This window comes from Phocoena sinus, chromosome 10 (assembly GCF_008692025.1).
Source record: "Phocoena sinus isolate mPhoSin1 chromosome 10, mPhoSin1.pri, whole genome shotgun sequence".
Taxonomy (NCBI): Eukaryota; Metazoa; Chordata; class Mammalia; order Artiodactyla; family Phocoenidae; genus Phocoena; species Phocoena sinus.
This window is the reverse complement of record NC_045772.1, coordinates 16191010-16208444: the sequence shown is the minus strand read 5'-3', so window position 1 is coordinate 16208444 and position 17435 is coordinate 16191010. Positions and strand designations below refer to the sequence as shown.

The 17435-nt window shown below is 41.5% G+C and overlaps 1 protein-coding gene across 6 annotated transcripts in view; it reads left to right on the top strand.

The window, feature by feature from the left end:
- The window catches only part of TCP11L2 (t-complex 11 like 2), a 41849-nt gene that overhangs the window by 19604 nt on the left and 4810 nt on the right, over nt 1-17435 (top strand). For all 6 annotated transcript variants that reach the window (XM_032645037.1, XM_032645036.1, XM_032645035.1 and 3 more), the window contains 4 exons: nt 385-521; nt 12085-12272; nt 12486-12667; nt 14954-15126. In XM_032645037.1, coding sequence (XP_032500928.1) covers nt 385-521; nt 12085-12272; nt 12486-12667; nt 14954-15126 — 680 coding nt within the window. The remainder of the gene's footprint in view (nt 1-384; nt 522-12084; nt 12273-12485; nt 12668-14953; nt 15127-17435) is intronic.

The window sequence follows — 17435 nt, the reverse complement described above, 5'->3', positions numbered from 1 at the left end:
TCTTCTTTCCTTAGGAACAGAAACAATGTACACTATGTTCAGACTCCATAAAATTTCAAATGAAAATTCCTTCTTGAATCTTTTTTGTCTCATTGTTAAGACTCATTGTTTATGCTTCTTAGTGTCTATCAGTTTATGGCTGAATGTAATGGATCAGCTGGAGGTGTATTTGCTAAAGCAGATACTCTTGAGATCTCTAGAAGAATACATTTGGAATGCATGTATAATGCCTTTTGTAAAAAGTGACCTTGTCAAAGTGATTGGAATTTTAAAACCGTTTCGTGGATGTTTATATTTTCCAGCCTGTAAAATTAGTAATAGTTAATGAATTTCAGATTGATTTCTTAATCACCTCTCTAACTATTTTAACTCTAAAATTTTTAGACAAATATTTCATGTCCTGGATCTCATGAAAATGGACATGGTCAATTTTACAATTAGGAGTCTGAGACCACATCTCCAACGCCAGTTGGTAGATTATGAGAGAACCAAGTTCCAAGAAATTTTAGAAGAAACTCCGAGTAAGTACAATATAAGTGTGTATATATATTGAAATTGGGTGAAAATATGATATTTTTATTTTTGACATCTTAAATAGTAACACTAAAGACTTTTGGCAGTTCTGTTCAACATTTTTTTAACTTCTAAAATTGACATCATAAACTTATAGCTATTGACTCTGACCCAGGAACTGTGCTAAGCACTAGTCACTTTTTTTTTTTTTTTAATTTATTTATTTTTGGCTGCATTGGGTCTTCGTTGTGGTGCACGGGCTTCTCACTGCGGTGGCTTCTCTTGTTGCGGAGCATGGGCACTAGGTGCACGGGCTTCAGTAGTTGTGGCATGCAGGCTCAGTAGTTGTGGTGCACGGGCTTAGTTGCTCTGCGGCATGTGGGATCTTCCCGGACCAGGGCTCGAACCCATGTCCCCTGCACTGGCAGGCAGATTCTTAACCATTGCTGCACCAGGGAAGCCCTTCATACATTTAAAAAACAAACAAACATTTATTAAGCACCTCCTGTGTCCCAGACACACCTTGCGTGCTATGGATAGAACAAAACAGAATAAAGCTGCTGCCCCCAAGGAGCTGACCTTCTAGTAGGCGTGACAAACAAAAAACATGTATTGTCAGATGTGTTATTAAGTGCTATGAAGAAAAATAGGATAAAGGGACAGATAGTAACGGGACAGGAATGAGGGTAGGGGGTGTTTCTTTAGATGCGGTGGACTGGGAAGGCCTCTCTAATAAGTAACTATTTGAATGAGGAAGGAATGAGGAATTAAAGGAATGAGGAAGGGTCATAGGAAGATGTGAGAGAATAACATTCCAAGTAGAGAGAACTGCACATACAAAGGCCCTGCAGCAGGAACTTGCTTGTGAAATTGGACAAACACAAGGCAGACTGTGTGGCTGGCGTGGAGTAGGCAGGAGAGAGTGGTAGCAGATGAGGCCAAGAGGTACGCAAAGGCAGGTCACAAAGAGCCTTGTTAGGAAATGAGAGTAATTTAGGTTTCATTCCAAGTGTGATGGGAAGTCACTGGAGCATTTGAGCAGGGGAGCAACATCTGATGTTGATGTTTTAGGTATACGCTGGCTCCTGGGTAGAGAACAGATTGTACAGGAGCAAGAAGGGAAACGGGTACCAGTTAGGTGGTATCGCAGATGGTGGACTGGTCCAGGTTATAGTGGTGGAAGTAATGAGAAGAGGTCAGGTTCTGGTTGTATTTTGAAAATGGAGTAACAAGTTTTGCTGAAAGTTGGATGAGAGATAAAAGAGAGTTGAGGGTGACTCTAAGCAACTGGGTGAAGAGTGATGCCTGTTAGAGAGATGGGAGAGGCCAGGGAAAGGTGGGAGATGGTATGGAGTCAGCATTCAGTTTTAGACGTGTGAACTTTGAGATCTTGTTTGACATCAACATGAAGATGCCAGGAGGTATTTAGATATGAGACTAGAGTTCAGAGGAATGATGGGCACTGGGGATATACATCTGGGCATCATCAATATCTTTATAGTGGATAAAGCCATGGAACTGGATAGTAGCTAACATGTATAGAATGCTTACCACATTCTAAACACCTTATCTGTTTTAACTGATTTAATCTTTACCAAAACTTGAGGAAATTACTCCCCATTTTATGGATGTGGAAACTGAGGCATAGAGAGGTTAAATCACTTCCCTCCACAACACAACCTGTGAATTACAGAGCTGGGACTCACCCCAAGCAGTTTGACTCCACGCTCTTATCCACTCCATGCTCTTATCCACAGTATTACACTGGATGAGGTTACCTAGGGAGTGAGTGTAGATACTGAATGGGCCTGACCTGGGACCTCTAGAGCATCTAGAGCTTGAGAAGAGGAAAAGGATCCAGCAACAGAGACTGTGAAAGGGTAGCCAGAGAGGTGAAGACAGCCAGGAGAGGGTGGTGTCCTGTAAGACAAGCGAAGAAAGTGTTTGAAGAAGGAAAACACTGTCAGCTGCGACAAGTGCTGCTAAATGGTCAAGAAAGATGAAGGCCAAGGCTTGACCATTGGATATGACCGTGTGAGGATCCTTGGTAACTGTGATGGGAGCAGTTTCAGTGGACTAGTGGGCGTTAAAACTGGACTGGAAGAGATGTCAAGAAAGAATGGGAGTAAAGGAAGTGTTACCTCATTGAATCCCCACAATTACTCAGTGAGAGAGGTACTGTTATTCCCTTTGTTTCACAGGTGAGGAAGCTGAGATGCCAGATGTTGGACAGCTGGCAAGAGGCTGGTTAGCTGGTTCCCTCATTGGCAAACCCTTGACAGCAGCCTCTGGGCTTCGGTTAACCACAGCCTAAGGCTGGGTTAGGTGATGCACCCACCCCACCCTACCCCTCGTGGACTGAGCTTTTCTGTCAAGATGGTCAATATGATAGCCTCATGTAAACAAAGCCAAACAGATGCCACTTTAAAAGGGGCTCAAGCCTGTCCAGGGAGGAGGGCATGGGCCATGGAGGGTGACAGGAGGAACAATCAGTGAAGCTGGGCCCATTCTGCTTGATAACAGGGAGACTCAGGTGGGCCATGAGCACTGCCTTCCCTGTCAATAGTGATTCAGGGCTTTGGTTAAGCTCTGTAGGGCAGACTAGGACCCATGGGAAGGAAGCAGCAGACAGCCAATTTTGGCCTTCCTAGCAGCTGGAGCTGCTGTTTTAACTTTGGTATGGGCCTCTCTATTACTGATAGTAGCCCATGCTAGCTAACATTTTGTTTGAGCACTTACTGTGTGCCAAGTCCTTACTATGTGCCAAACACCATACGTTTATTAGCTCATTCAGGCTTCACACGTCACCCTATGAGGCTGGTACTGTTATCACCTACTGTTTATAAAAGAAGAAACTGAGGTTAAGGTATTTACCCTAGGTGACTGCTAGTAAGTGGTAAAGCCTGGATAACCCAGCTGTGTCTCTGCCCCAAAGCGTGTGCATTCAACCACTATGCAAAACTGACTCTCTCCAGACAATATATCGACTATCTTGGGGGGATTTGCAGAGAGAGCTCTAGCGTCAAGTGACAGATATGACTAGATGACTTCTAAGGATCCTTCTACAACAAAAATTCTATGACTTCAGAGCTATATTGTTTTGGCTTCAAAGGCAGAGAGGGATTATGGGACATAGAACCCTACATAGAACCTGGATCTGAAACCTGAACTATGATAACCACATTCTTAGCAGCATTTTCCTGAGATTCATTGGTTGGTTCCATTTGTGTCCCTGTATATGTGTATGTACACATGTGTGCAAATGTCTTCATGTCTTGATTCAAGATAGCCTGTAATCTTGAACAAATTCCTTACTGTAGGGTTGAACTACAGTTTCATTCATCTCAAATGATTTGTTTCTCTCCTTAAAACCCAGGCTTAGTGACTTATATTTCATTTGCACCTTTCACATTGACTTGGATATTTCCAGAGATTTAAGAATAGAATAAATCCAGCTGTGCAAGTAGGTCATTGTTGCCCAGATCTAAATATGTTCCCAGAGAAATCAAGAGTCCAGGAAGCAGAGTGTATGTCAACTATTAATTATATCGTCAAGTCACTCTGCCAAAAGTCGGCCACTGTGCCCTAGTATCAAAATAAGAGTCTTACAGTATTGCACAGAAGGACAAAAGTGTTGGATTTTTGTGTGTACATGATTTTTATAAAATAATTATCCAGAAAGTTAATACAGAGAAGTACTCTGGGTTTCTTAATTGACTCCCCCCAAAATTGTATTTTGCCGACAGAGAGATTTTATATAATTGCCCTATTAAAATATACCCAAGAAAGCCTTAGGCAGTGATTGGGTGAATGTATTAAATGTCAACAAAGTAACCACATTAGATCCAACAACTAAATTATCTGTAGAAAGAATGGCACATTACCCCTGGGGGGCTGGGCCACAAGTAGTTTTTCAGAAAGAAAAGGTTTTATTTATTTAGATAATCTCTTATATCTGATAAAATGTTCTCAGGAACTTCATTTCATGTGGTTCAGAAATCCTTATGGGACATAAATGTTTTTCAGAAATATATAAAACTGCATTATGATTGTCTTTGCCTGGCACCCAAGGCATTCAGGAAATATTTATGAAACATTTTAGAGACGAGCAAGCTGATGCTTAGCAACGACCTGCCCAAAGACAGAGCCACACAGCTGAGAAGTAGCGGAGCTGGGACTGGAAGCCAGGTCTCTCATGGCCAAGTCAGGAGTAGACCAAGCTGCTGCTTTGGCTCCTTTCTTTGGATTTTTAAATTTGGTGTTATATCAGCTGGGGTATATCGCAGGCAACAGAAACTAACTGGCTGATTTAGCAGAAAAGGAAGTGAATGGAAGGAGTCAGGCAGTTTACAGAAAAGCGAAAATACCTGAGTCTGCGCAAGGCCAGAAACCGGGAGGGCATCAGGAATCTGGGGAGGAAGAAACAAGGGAAAGTTCCGAGCTCTGTCCTCAGATGGTTAATGTGCACTTCAACATGGGCCATCCTTGAACGCTGTGGTCATCATTCAGAGTCCTAGGAAGGAGTCTGATGGGCATATGACTCAGCGAGGCCAACCCCTGTTCAGGGAGGTTGCCTAGTCATGGGACCTCTAATTGATGTTCACAAAAAGAAAGCATGGAGTGAGGGAAAATGATTTCTCAAAATCAGTACCAAAAAAAGGGAAGGTGAGGTGTTGCTAGGCATAAAAGAGTGGATGTCATGGATAAGAGAACTACATTCTTCTAACTGAAAATTGGGGTATTTGCTCTGAATATTTTCCAGAATATTGAAAATAGAGGCCATCTAAAGTTTTGGACAACATCAGGGACTCCCATCCATGTATTCTGCACCATTCTCCTAGTTTATTGAATGGTGCCTGTTCAGGATTGTACAGACCAAGAGCTAGCCTGGCCATCCCCCAAGTCCAGGATGTAGAGTCATTGCCTTTTTAAGGGTCACTCAGATTTCATGCTTAGGTACCATATTAGAAGTCGGTAGAGATGGGAATTGTATTCCGTGATGAATCGATACAGGGATACCCTTGATGCATTCATCTCAGAAAGCTCAAATACTAAACTCATTTGTGGCAAACTGGCAGAGTTCACAGAGCATTCCCTGGACTGAATCCTCTGAAGCACTAAATAGCACGATCAATGGCTTTTACGTAATATAAATATTTACATGTGTGTTTTGTGTTGATAAAGCTTTATGTGACTTTATCACATAGGTTGTTTGCTAGGTTTTTGCCTTAGACTCAGTGACTTAGTTGGCCAACCCATAACCCATATCTTTTTTAAAAAACTTTATTGAAGCATTCAATACATAGAATAAAAACACGCCAACTCTTAAGTGTATAGTTCTGTCAGTTTTGACTAAAGAATATGCCCATGTAACCACCACTAGAAACAAGAAATAAAGCATTTCTGTCACTCCAAAAAGAATCCTCAGGCCCCTTGCAACCAACCTCCCCCCATCGAGGTAAAACTGATGTAATTTTTATCAATGTAGATTAGTTTTGCTTCTTTTAGAACGTCATATTAAATGGAATCATACTGTGTGTTCACTTTTCTGTCTAGCTTCTGTCACTCAACATAAGGTTTTTGCTATTCATCCATGTTGTTGTGAGTATCCATAGTTTATATTATTGAAAGTTATCCTATTATATTGTAATCCTATATGATTACATACCTCATTTATCCATTTACCTGTTGATGGACATCTGTGTTGTTTCTGGTTTTAGGCTACTATGAATAAAGCTTCTGTGAACATTTGTGTACCAGTCTTTGTGTGGGCATGTGTTTTCATTTTCTTGGATAAACACCTAGGAGTGGAATGGCTGAGTCATATGGTAAATATATGGTTAATTTTAGAAAAAACGGCCAATTATTTTCCAATGTAGTTGTGCCATTTTATACTCACCATCAGTGTATGAGAGTTCCAACTGCTTTACATTTTCACCAACACTAGGTATTATCAGTCTTTTAAATTTTACCCTGTATATATTTATAGAGAATGTGAAAGTATCTCATGTGGTTTTAATATACATTTCCCTGATGACTAATGATGTTTAGCATCTTTTTATATGCTAAATGGCCATTTATTTATCTTCTTACGTGAAGTGTCTGTTCAGATCTTTTGCCCATTTTTAAATTGGGTTGTCTTATTATTGATTTGAAGAGCTCTTTATATATTGTGGAAGCAAGTCCCTTGTCGTATTTTTGTGTTGTGAAACTTTCTTCCCATCTGTGGCTTGCATTTTTCATTCTCTTAACCCTATCCTTTGAAAAGAAGAAGTTTTTTATTTTGATGAAGTGCAAATAATAAAATTTTCTTCTATGGTTTGTGCATTTAGTGAATTGTTTACAAAATCTTTGTATATCCTAAGGTCATGAAAATTTTTTTTGTATGTTCTAGAAGTTTTAGACTTTTAGGCTTATGAATCATTTCAAGGCAGTATATTTCAAGGTTCAAAATTTTCCATTTATATATCTAATTCTAGAACTATTTGTTGAAAAAGACTATCTTTTCTCCTTTGAATTGCTTTGGCATTTTTGTTGAAAATCAATTGACCATACATTTGTGATTCTATTTCTGAACTCTTTATTCTTTTTTTAAATTGAGATATAATTTTACATACCATAAAATTAAATTTTAAATGTGTATAATTCAGTGTTTTTTAGTATTTTCACAAGGTTATGCAACCATCACCAGTATTTAATTCCATAAGATTTTCATGCTTCCAGAATAAACCCCAAGCTCATTAGCAGTATCTCCTCATTCCTCCCTTCCCTTAGCCCTTGACAACCACAGTTCTACTTTCTGTCTCTATGGATTTGACGGTTCAGGACATTTCATATAAATGGATTCATATAATATGTAGCTTTTTGTGTCTGGTTTCTTCCACTTAGTATTGCTTTTTAAAGATTTACCCATGTTGTAGCACATATCAGTACTTCATTCCTTTTTATTAGACTCTCTAGTCTTTTCCATTGATCTATATTTCTACTCTTAGCTGATACAACACTATCCTGGTTACTGAGGCTAAGTCTTGAAGTCAGATAGTGTTAGCTTCCAACTTAATTCTTTTTCAGAATTGTTTTGCCTATTTTAGGTCCTTTGAATTTCCATATGCATTTTTTAATTAGTTTATCTCGTTCTGCAAAAAAGCCAGCTGGGATGGTGATTGGAATTATGTTGAACTGACATCTTAGTAATGTTGAGTCTACTGATATGTGAACTCAGTATCTCTACTTAAATCTTTAATTTATTTCAGCAATATTGTTTTAGTTTTGGTGTACTGGTCTTATAATTTTTTTAAATTTATTTAATTTATTTTTGGCTGCATTGGATCTTCATTGCTGCGCGCGGGGTTTCTATAGTTGCAGTGAGTGGGGGCTACTCTTCGTTGTGGTGCGCAGGCTTCTTATTGCAGTGGCTTCTCTTGTTGCGTGCAGAGCACGGGCTCTAGGTGCACGGACTTCAGTAGTTGTGGCATGTGGGCTCAGTAGTTGTGGCTCGCGGGCTCTAGAGCACAGGCTCAGTAGTTGTGGCACGTGGGCTTAGTTGCTCCACGGCATATGGGATCTTCCCAGACCGGGGATCGAACCTGTGTCCCCTGCATTGGCAGGCAGCCACTGCGCCACCAGGGAAGCTCCTATTTTGTTAAATTTAATCTCATTTTATGTTCTTCTGGTGTTATAAATGCTATTTTATAAAACTTTTTGTTTTCTAGCATATAGAAATATAATTGATTTTTGAGGATCGACTTTGCATCCTGAGACCTTGCTAAATTAACTTATTAATTCTAATAGCTTTTTGGAGTATTCCTTAGGTTTTTCTATAGTATATACAATCATGTTGCCTTTTATTTCTTTGGATTATCTTATTGCACTGACTGGGACCTCCCATCAGATGTTGAATAGAAGTCATGAGAAAGGGCATCCTTGCTTTTCTAGCAGAAGAATGTTTATTGTTTGAGCATTAAATATGATGTTAGCCGCATCTTCTCATAGATGTCATTTTTTGGGGTTAAGGAAGTTTTCTTCTATTTCTAGTTTGTTGAGTTTTTTTTTTTTTTTTTTGTGGTACGCGGGCCTCTCACTGTTGTGGCCTCTCCCGTTGTGGAGCACAGGCTCCGGACGCACAGGCTCAGCGGCCATGGCTCATGGGCCTAGCCGCTCCGCGGCATGTGGGATCTTCCCGGACCGGGGCACGAACCCGTGTCCCCTGCATCGGCAGGTGGACTCTCAACCACTGTGCCACCAGGGAAGCCCTGTTGAGAATTTTTATCTAAATAGGTCACATATTAAATTTGTTCCCATGCTTTTTCTGCATTTACTCAATTGGTCATATTTTTCTTCTCCTTGATTGTGTTAATGTGGCGAATTAGAGTGACTGATTTTTTTTCTAGTGTTAAACCAAGCTTGCAATCCTGAGATGTTTATCCAGTCACTTGGCCCCGGTATATTATCTTTATCTTATTGCCTTTCTAATGCTTCCTTAAGGATTTTTACATCTGTATTTATGAAAGATGTCCCCCTGTAATTTTCTTTTCTTATAATGCCATTGCTTGGTTTTGGTGTCAGAGCAAAGCTGCCCTCATAAGATAAATTAGGAAGTGTTCCCTCCTCTGCTTTCTGAAGGAGTTAAAACACCCTGTGTCTTCTAGTTTGATTTGCATGCACAGTGTATATTAGTAAACATTTTACTGCATGACAGTTGAAGGGAAATATATCTGCAGGCATATAGGACCAAATCAATTTGTCAGTCTAAAGGAGACTATTTGAGTCAGTACTTAAGCCCATGGTTACCTCCAGAGATGGTGAATTAAATAGGAAACCTACCGGGTCTCTCATGCCAGGTATAGAGAGCAGAGGTTTTTTGAGAACCTACTAAGTGACAAGTACCACTGGAAAAACGTTTGATTAGTTTCCAACGCAAAGGGGTCTGCCAAGACAAGGCCAGATATCTCACACACCTATCAGGTTGTGCTGTGAGCTAAGTCAAGGGAAAACTATATAAAAAATAAACGTCATAGGCTTGGACTCTCAAGGAGTCTCATTTTCATATCAATAGTAATATTAAAGGCACATGAACTATTTAATAACTTATTTTTAGTAAATAGAGAAGCTGTTTTTCAGGTCAGCTATTTAAGAGAAATGACAGCCAGATCAAAAATTCAAAGGCAGATGTGCCTCAAGAAGGCAGTGATAGGACTTCCCTGGTGGCGCAGTGGTTAAGAACCCGCCTGCCAGTGCAGGGGACATGGGTTCAAGCCCTGGTCCAGGAAGATCCCACATGCCGCGGAGCATCTAAGCCCATGCGCCACAACTACGGAAGCCCGTGTACCTGGAGCCCGTGCTCCGCAACAAGAGAAGCCACTGCAATGAGAAGCCAGGGCACCGCAACGAAGAGTAGCCCCCGCCCGCCCCAACTAGAGAAAGCCCGCGCGCAGCAACGAAGACCCAACGCAGCCAAAAATAATAAATAAATTAATATAAAAAACAAAAAGAAGGCAGTGATAAGGATGGGTCCATACAATCAAGAAAGGCTTCCCGGGCTTCCCTGGTGGCAGTGGTTGGGAGCCCGCCTGCCTATGCAGGGAACACGGGTTCTTGCCCCGGTCTGGGCGGATCCCACATGCCGCGGAGCGGCTGGGCCCGTGAGCCATGGCCACTGAGCCTGCGCGTCCGGAGCCTGTGCTCCGCAACGGGAGAGGCCACAACGGTGATAGGCCCGCGTACCGCAAAAAAAAAAAAAAAGAAAGGCTTCCCACAGGAAGAGGCTGGACCACTGAGGACTGGCAGGATATGGATTGAGAGAACCAGAGATAATTTCGGCGGGGTTAGTCCAAGACTTCCTGGCAGGAAACAGGAACATATATTGGTGGGGAAGTGCTCTTGGGCCTCCACTGCCCCTGAGAAATTCTTAGGTAAATGCACCTGTAAAACCATTGCCTATTGTTCTGTTTCTCTCTCCTGGTAGATAAGGAGGTTTTTGAGTATAGGGACTGTGTTTACTCACCTGTGAATTCTCTGCACTTGGTATAGTATCTGGTGTATAGTAGGTGCTCAGTTGTCATTGAAGAAATGAATGGAGAGGCTCTTTTCCATATGAAAAACCACGGGGTACCAGTGCCTCATAGGGTTGACCTCGATTTTGGAGCCACATAGAACAGTCAGTGTACTAGCTTGTGGGGGTGAAATCTCAGGGGATTCCTTAGAGAAAAGCCCATGTTTCCCCCTAAACTCATGCTCTTTCTGCTTTACCAGTTGTACTCAATTCTGGCTACATATTAGAATCACCTAGGGTGTTTAAACACAGATGCCTGAGCCCCATCTCAGACTGATTAAATCAAAATCTCCAAGAGCCAGTGCCCAAGATCACATTTCTTTCTTTTTAAAGTTCCCCAGGTGATTCTACAATCAGCCAGGATTGAGAACCTCTGCTACACTGTTGCTTTTGTTTGAGATAAAGAAATGGGCTTTTAAATCTGTCAGCTGTGTAAAGCAATTATACCCCAATAAAGATGTTAAAAAAAAAAAAAAATCTGTCAGCTGTAAATGATTAAGCTTGCAGCATAAATGCTTATTACCGCCATATTGTAATTATATCCATGATGGTTTCCACTGTTTCTGTCTGTTGGGTACCTTTTAAATAAAAGACTGCAAGTCTTTTATATCTTTATAAACAGAGCTGGGAAAACCAAGAACAACATTTGCCAACTGAGGAGAAACAAAGTTGTGAAATTCTGGAGGTGGTGTTGCTTAACTGTGGCAAACTGAGCTGCTCATAAATTACCCCTGTTTCCAGGGTGACTATTTATTTTGTTCTCTGGGTCTTTTTAAAAAATCTGCACCTGTGTTCAGTCTGCATTTTTAAGCAATCTCCACCTTATAAATTCTACCAAATACATAATTTTATAAGAAATGTGGTATAAAAAGCAATTTATTTCTAGGGGGAAACCTTAGAACTGGGTCTGAAGTAAAATAAAGTGTGCACACCAGCATGCTGGGAAAGGCATAGCTCTATTCAGACACTCCGAGGAGGGGTCTGGAACCCAAAAATGTTTAATTAATCATCAATGCCTTTAATCTAAATACCTTCTCTGCACAAGACTCAAGGTCATGTGTGAGCTGGCCTGTCTATCCATCTGATGCCATCTGCTGCCACTCTCTCTCCCGCCTAGTTCTTTATAGACCAGCAGTACAGATTTGCTTGTAGCATCCAAATTACCATATTTTCTCACTATTCCGGGTCTTTGTGTGGGCTATTCTCCTATCCTGGCGTGACAGCTCTTTCCTCTGTTTGCCTTGTATCCTGAAGTGTCACTTATGGAGTTCCTCTTACAGCCTGTCCTGGACAGCCTCTCCTCCCTCCACTCCTCTGTGTCTTCTAGTATTCACTGTATTCTGCTGTAATTGTGAGCTTACAGGTCTGTCTGCCCATCTGGACTCTTAAGCTCAGCTCCTTGAGGGCCATGGCTGTTTTGTCATTCATGCCCAGCACCTAACCTGACATCTGTCATGTAGAACGCACAAATGAAGGAATCCATCAGCTGGAGGACAAATATGTGGCCTTTGTACTTGCAGGTGCTCTTGATCAAACTACAGAATGGATAAAAGAATCTGTGCATGAAGAATTACTTTCTCTTTCTGAGACTGCTTTAACTCCCGGGGCCAAAAACAGCTCCAAGCCAAGCCTGAGCCCTACATTGGTGCTAAATAATAGTTATTTGAAATTGTTACAGTGGGATTACCAGAAAAAAGAATTACCAGAGGTGAGTGATTTTTTTTTTCCTTCACTCAAGTTTTCCAGTATTCTAATTCTTAAGTTCAAACTGTGAATCAGCTGGTCTGTCTGTGTTGCATGTGATTTAATGACTCTACTGAAATCAGATAAAAATGGGAGTTTGGATGTAACATTGCTTATTTTACAAGTTCATGGTATTGAGCTTCCCTTACTATTTTTACATTTTAAATAAACATGTTAGACACTCATGACAGATGGAGCACGTCTTCAGGAACTGACAGAAAAGCTGAATCAACTGAAAATGATTGCCTGCCTGTCCCTAATCACCAACAACATGGTGGGTGCTATGACAGAAGGCCTACCTGAGCTTGCAATCAGGGTAAAAAAGATTTCAGCTGTTCTACTTGAAGGCATGAACAAAGAGTAAGTTCCAAGCATTTTTATCTGCTTTGCCTTGTATTCAGGGTCTGCATGTGTTTCAGAGAATGTAAATAACCTTGACATCTGGATGTGATATTCAGGACTGTGCTTTTGAAAAGCTTAGCTCACACCTTCTTCTTTTAGAATTTCTTTTAATATCACTGAAGGCTTAGATGTCCCATCATAGGAAAGGAGAGGTCTTTTCCATAACAAGTGCCAGGGTGAGTATAGTGTTTCGGCTTAGGATGGGTGTGTGCAAAAGCTCTTCTTTGACAGTGTTGTGGAAAAAACCAACAAAACCCAGAAATCCACCATGCTCAGTGTTTAGAACACCCTATCAAAGAGGCTTTCCGATTCAGTTGTTCCAACTCCATAGGTTTTCTGCCATGAAATGTTTACCAGCTTCACTGACCCAGCCTCTGTGAAATCTTCAGAGTGGTGACATCTCTGTCCTTCAGAGATGCTCTGCAAGTCCAGTGAAAGTTTTGTTTTTGCCAAATTCATTTCCCAGTATCAAACCTTCATTGAATACTAGAATCCCATTTCAATTTTGCATTTAGATCATCCTATTGGGAATCCTGTCCACGTTAGAAAATTCCTAGTCTTAGCCAATGGCCAGATGTTTCCATGGGTCTCATATGGGTCAGCTCCTCTTGCTGGTTCCCCTTTCAGGTGTTTTCAGGGACTTTATTCCTCTCTTTGAAGGGAGATACACCCAGCCTCCCATCCTCCTGCCCATTACTTAGAGAGCACATAAATGACTTGATAAAATCCTAGAATATTAAAAGCCCAAAGAAGCCCAAGTGGTTATAGCATCCAGAGTTCTCATTTTGACCTGAAGCTCAGAGAGAGAATAGGATTTGCCTTGGGTTGCACACCAAGAAAAGGACAAGCCAAGGCCTGAACCCTGGCCTATGTCAAGGCCCTGCCCTTTCTACTGATCCTGGTGCTAACTTGCCAGGCTCCTTTATTTCACGTTCCAGGACCCAAGACCTATAATAAAAAGAAATCTGCTCTGGCTCTGGTTTTGCAATAGATTTTATTTTAGCATTTTCCCACACTGGGTAACCATTATTTTCCAGGAATTCTAATTTATTAAGCCTTTAGTGAACCCCCAGTACTGCTTAAGTATTAATATAAAGCACACAGCAAAATGGTTACTAAGAGGACAGGCTTTGGGGTCAGGCAAACCAGGGTTTAAATCCTAGCTATGCTACTGACTTGTTATGTACCATTGAATAAGATCCTGAATCACTCTGAGTCTCACCTCCTCATTTGTAAAAAGGGAATAATTGTACCTACCTTAGGGTTAATGGAAACTTAAGATGACTGTGTGAAGCACTTAGGGCAGGTGTCTGGCACATAGTAAGTGCTTGATAAACGTTAGCTTTTAATAACTACTTAGTTGTTAAGTCATCTTCTTTATAGTTGTTTTGCCTATCTGATTATATTATTGTTTTGTCTAATTCCCCCCACCCCATCCCCCCATCTCTTATCCTTTAATTCCCATTTTGCACAAAGTTGTCTTAAAGACCCTTTCTGACTAGTGAGCAGCAATTTTCCATCATCATTCCCCAATAGTGCGGATCCAACAAATGCTGTTTCTAATTACACCTTTTTCCTTACCTGTTAAATAACCCACCACTAACTACTTTTTACAGTTTTCTGGACTGTATATATTTGGTATTACTGATCAGTTACTTGAAAGTAACAATGTGAAGGAGTTTCTTACCTTTCATCATGATAGGTCAAGAGTTTTAGGTAACTTGTCTTCATGGTATTGGCTTCTGAATATCTTCATTTCTTGTTTTTGATTGGTGTTAGAGATTTACTGCTCAGGCATGGATAAAGGAATTGATTGTACCTCATTTTCCAAGCACATTAAAAAAAAAATCTATGAATGAATCCACTCAGACCAGAGGGTTTATTTTAAGAAGTAAATAGGTTACTTTTTAAAGAACCTACTCTTTCCTTTTCTGATAGCCCTGCCTGAAGATGGGGTTGCAGACTTATTTTCAGGGACCACATTTTTCTGTCTGTGCTTTCCTATTTAAACATTACCCACAGAATTGAGTGGTTTTAAGCATTTGCAAATCTGCTACATATAGAGGATGGTTGGGAGGAGTTACTATTTTCTAAGCTCATTCTAATAGAGGTAATTATTGTCTGTATAGGGAAAAATTGGTAGACATTTGAAATAAGTTGGTATATTTTTAAAACAACAACAACAACAAAAATCCTGCTAAATAAAAACTATCCCTGGTGGGATTTTTGTTTCATGTTTTGTAGGACCTTTAACTTGAAGGACGTCCTAAATTCTATCGGTGTTCAGACTTGTGTTGAGGTAAACAAGACCCTGATGGAGAGAGGTTTACCTGCTCTAAATGCTGAGGTTCAAGCTAATCTTGTAGGTCAGTTCTCAAGCATCGAAGAGGAGGACAATCCTATCTGGTCCTTGATTGGTGAGTCTTCATGTTTTTATTGGTTTCTGCTTCAATTCCAATTTGCTTTGCCATGCTGGTTTTGGCTAATGTTAAGTGTCAGTCAAATTTTAGTCTTAAACAGATTACCTGCTTCTTTTGGTGAGTGAATAAATATTGAAAATATGAAGAAAGCATTAATATTTTCAAAGGTCTGGGACTCATTGCTGCTTCTGTGTGTATAGGTAGCAGAGTGGGAGGATGTTTCAGAGCCTCCTGCCTTACTACCCAGCCGATAGGTTTCTATGAAGAAAATAACATCATGCTGCCAGTAATGTTAAATTCCTAGATCAACAGAGCAATCCAAACCAGCTGGCAGTGTGTTCCCAGAAAGCAGACACGGGCTCTGCTGGAAGCAAACCTGTGTGAGCTGAGGCCCCTATGGTGGTCAGGCTTAGAGAGACAAAGAGTTAAAAAGACCCTGCAACTGAGAGGCATAGTGGGTAGACTTTTTTTTGTACTTGATTGCTAAGAAAATGAATATCTTAAGGTCAAGTTGTATTGGTGAGTTGGGGAGAATGTATCAGTTAGGACTTTTTCTATTACTTGTGACAGAGAACCTAAGCTTCTAAAGTGGCTTAAGCAAAAAGGGAACGTATTTGCTCATATAACAGAAAACAGCAGGGTGGGATTGGCTGCTGGTACAGCTTAATCAGAGCTTAAACTATGTCCTGGGTGCTGGTTTCCCCACTTTGGTCCCTCAGCACTGCCTTCCTCTGGGCTGGCTGTCTCCATGGAGGGTCTCTTCCCAACACAGCAAGATGACTTCAGCTCCAGCCTACATCTTTCTGTGTTTAAGTCAAGCCAAAAAAAAAAAAAAAGGAGTCAGTTTCCCTCCCCTCTTAGCTCAGACAGTGACCCCAGAATTGAGTCTCATTGACTCCAGACGGTGGTCATGTCCCATTGTTGACTCATTCATGGTGGCCAGAAGGGAAGAAACTTAAACTTGAGACGTGTTCAATTCCTGGTGAACACCTGGTCTGAAACTAGGGAAGAGATTGTTTTCCCCCAAACAAGATCAGAGTGCTGTGGCCTTAAGAAGGGAAGAGGGTGATGTGGGACACAAAGCAAGTGTCTACTGCAGAGGGTGAGGAATGGACCAGACAGAGGAAAGAGTGTGGCATTCGAATATACTAACATTCCAGGACTAATCTGCAAGTTTTCAAAGTACAGCACTGACTTCCCTAAGAATACAAGTACTTGCTATTATTTAGTTGAGGCTCTTAAATAGTTTCTCTCATTCTTATCCCTGGGGACACGGGATGCTGGCCATCTAGGCCACCCAGGCCACTTAATAGCTCTAGGCTTCAACCCCACCCCCAAGAAAAGAGCCATCTGGTGTGTAGCATGTGGGCTGCTGAGGGGTGACGGGTGAAAACAGTAACACACACAGCATAACCGCAGCTGCCTGTGGCTGAGCCCTTCCCTGCGTAACCTTCACTGCTGACATGCATCTCATGGCCCGTAGTCTCCAGCTGAACGCTAACAACAGGGAGACGGTGTTCCCCGGAGAAAGAGGGGCAGGCTGTCTGCAGTCTGCCACGTACCAAGAGACCCCCCCCCACTAGTGCACAGGCCTCACGAGGACGGGGTGCATATTTGCTCACTGCTATTTCCCCATACCATGCTGGGCCCAGAGATGACCTTTAATAAATATCTGTGGAATGGGTGAATGCATGGAGACTTAGAGCAGTTAAGTAACTCACCTGAGGTCACATAACTAGCAGGTTGCAGAGTATGGCTTCTTCCTGAGCCTCTCTGACTCATATTCTTTTTTTTTTTTTTTTTAACAGAAGAAATTTATTTTCTTACAGTTCTAGAGGCTGGAAGTCTGGGGTCAAGGTGCCAGCGTGGTTGGGCTCTGGTGAGAGCTCTCTTCTTGGCTGGCAGATGGTTGCTTTCTTGTTGTGTCCTCACATAGCAGAGAAAGAGAAAGAGAAAGAGGAAGAGGAAGAAGTGTAAGAGAGAGAGAGGGTGGGGTGGGGTGGGGAGAGTGACTCATATTCTTAACTGCTCTAATGGGCACTACAGTCAAAGCTGGAGCCCTGCTGCTCATTGGCAGCGTGGCCAGAGCATTGGGTGTCCTCCATGCCCTTGCTTTAGATCAGGGAAGTACTTGCAATGTCAAGGGAGAGGGAAGCTGGGGTCCAGGAGATGCCCCACCCCGAGGTGGCCTCTTAAAATCCAGTCAAGCAACTTTTTTCCACCCAGCTCTCCCCAGTCCAAGTTTCCTGTTCTTTTGCAAACTGGAAGTATTTTGTAACCTCATTCAAAGTATTGTTGCCTAGCAA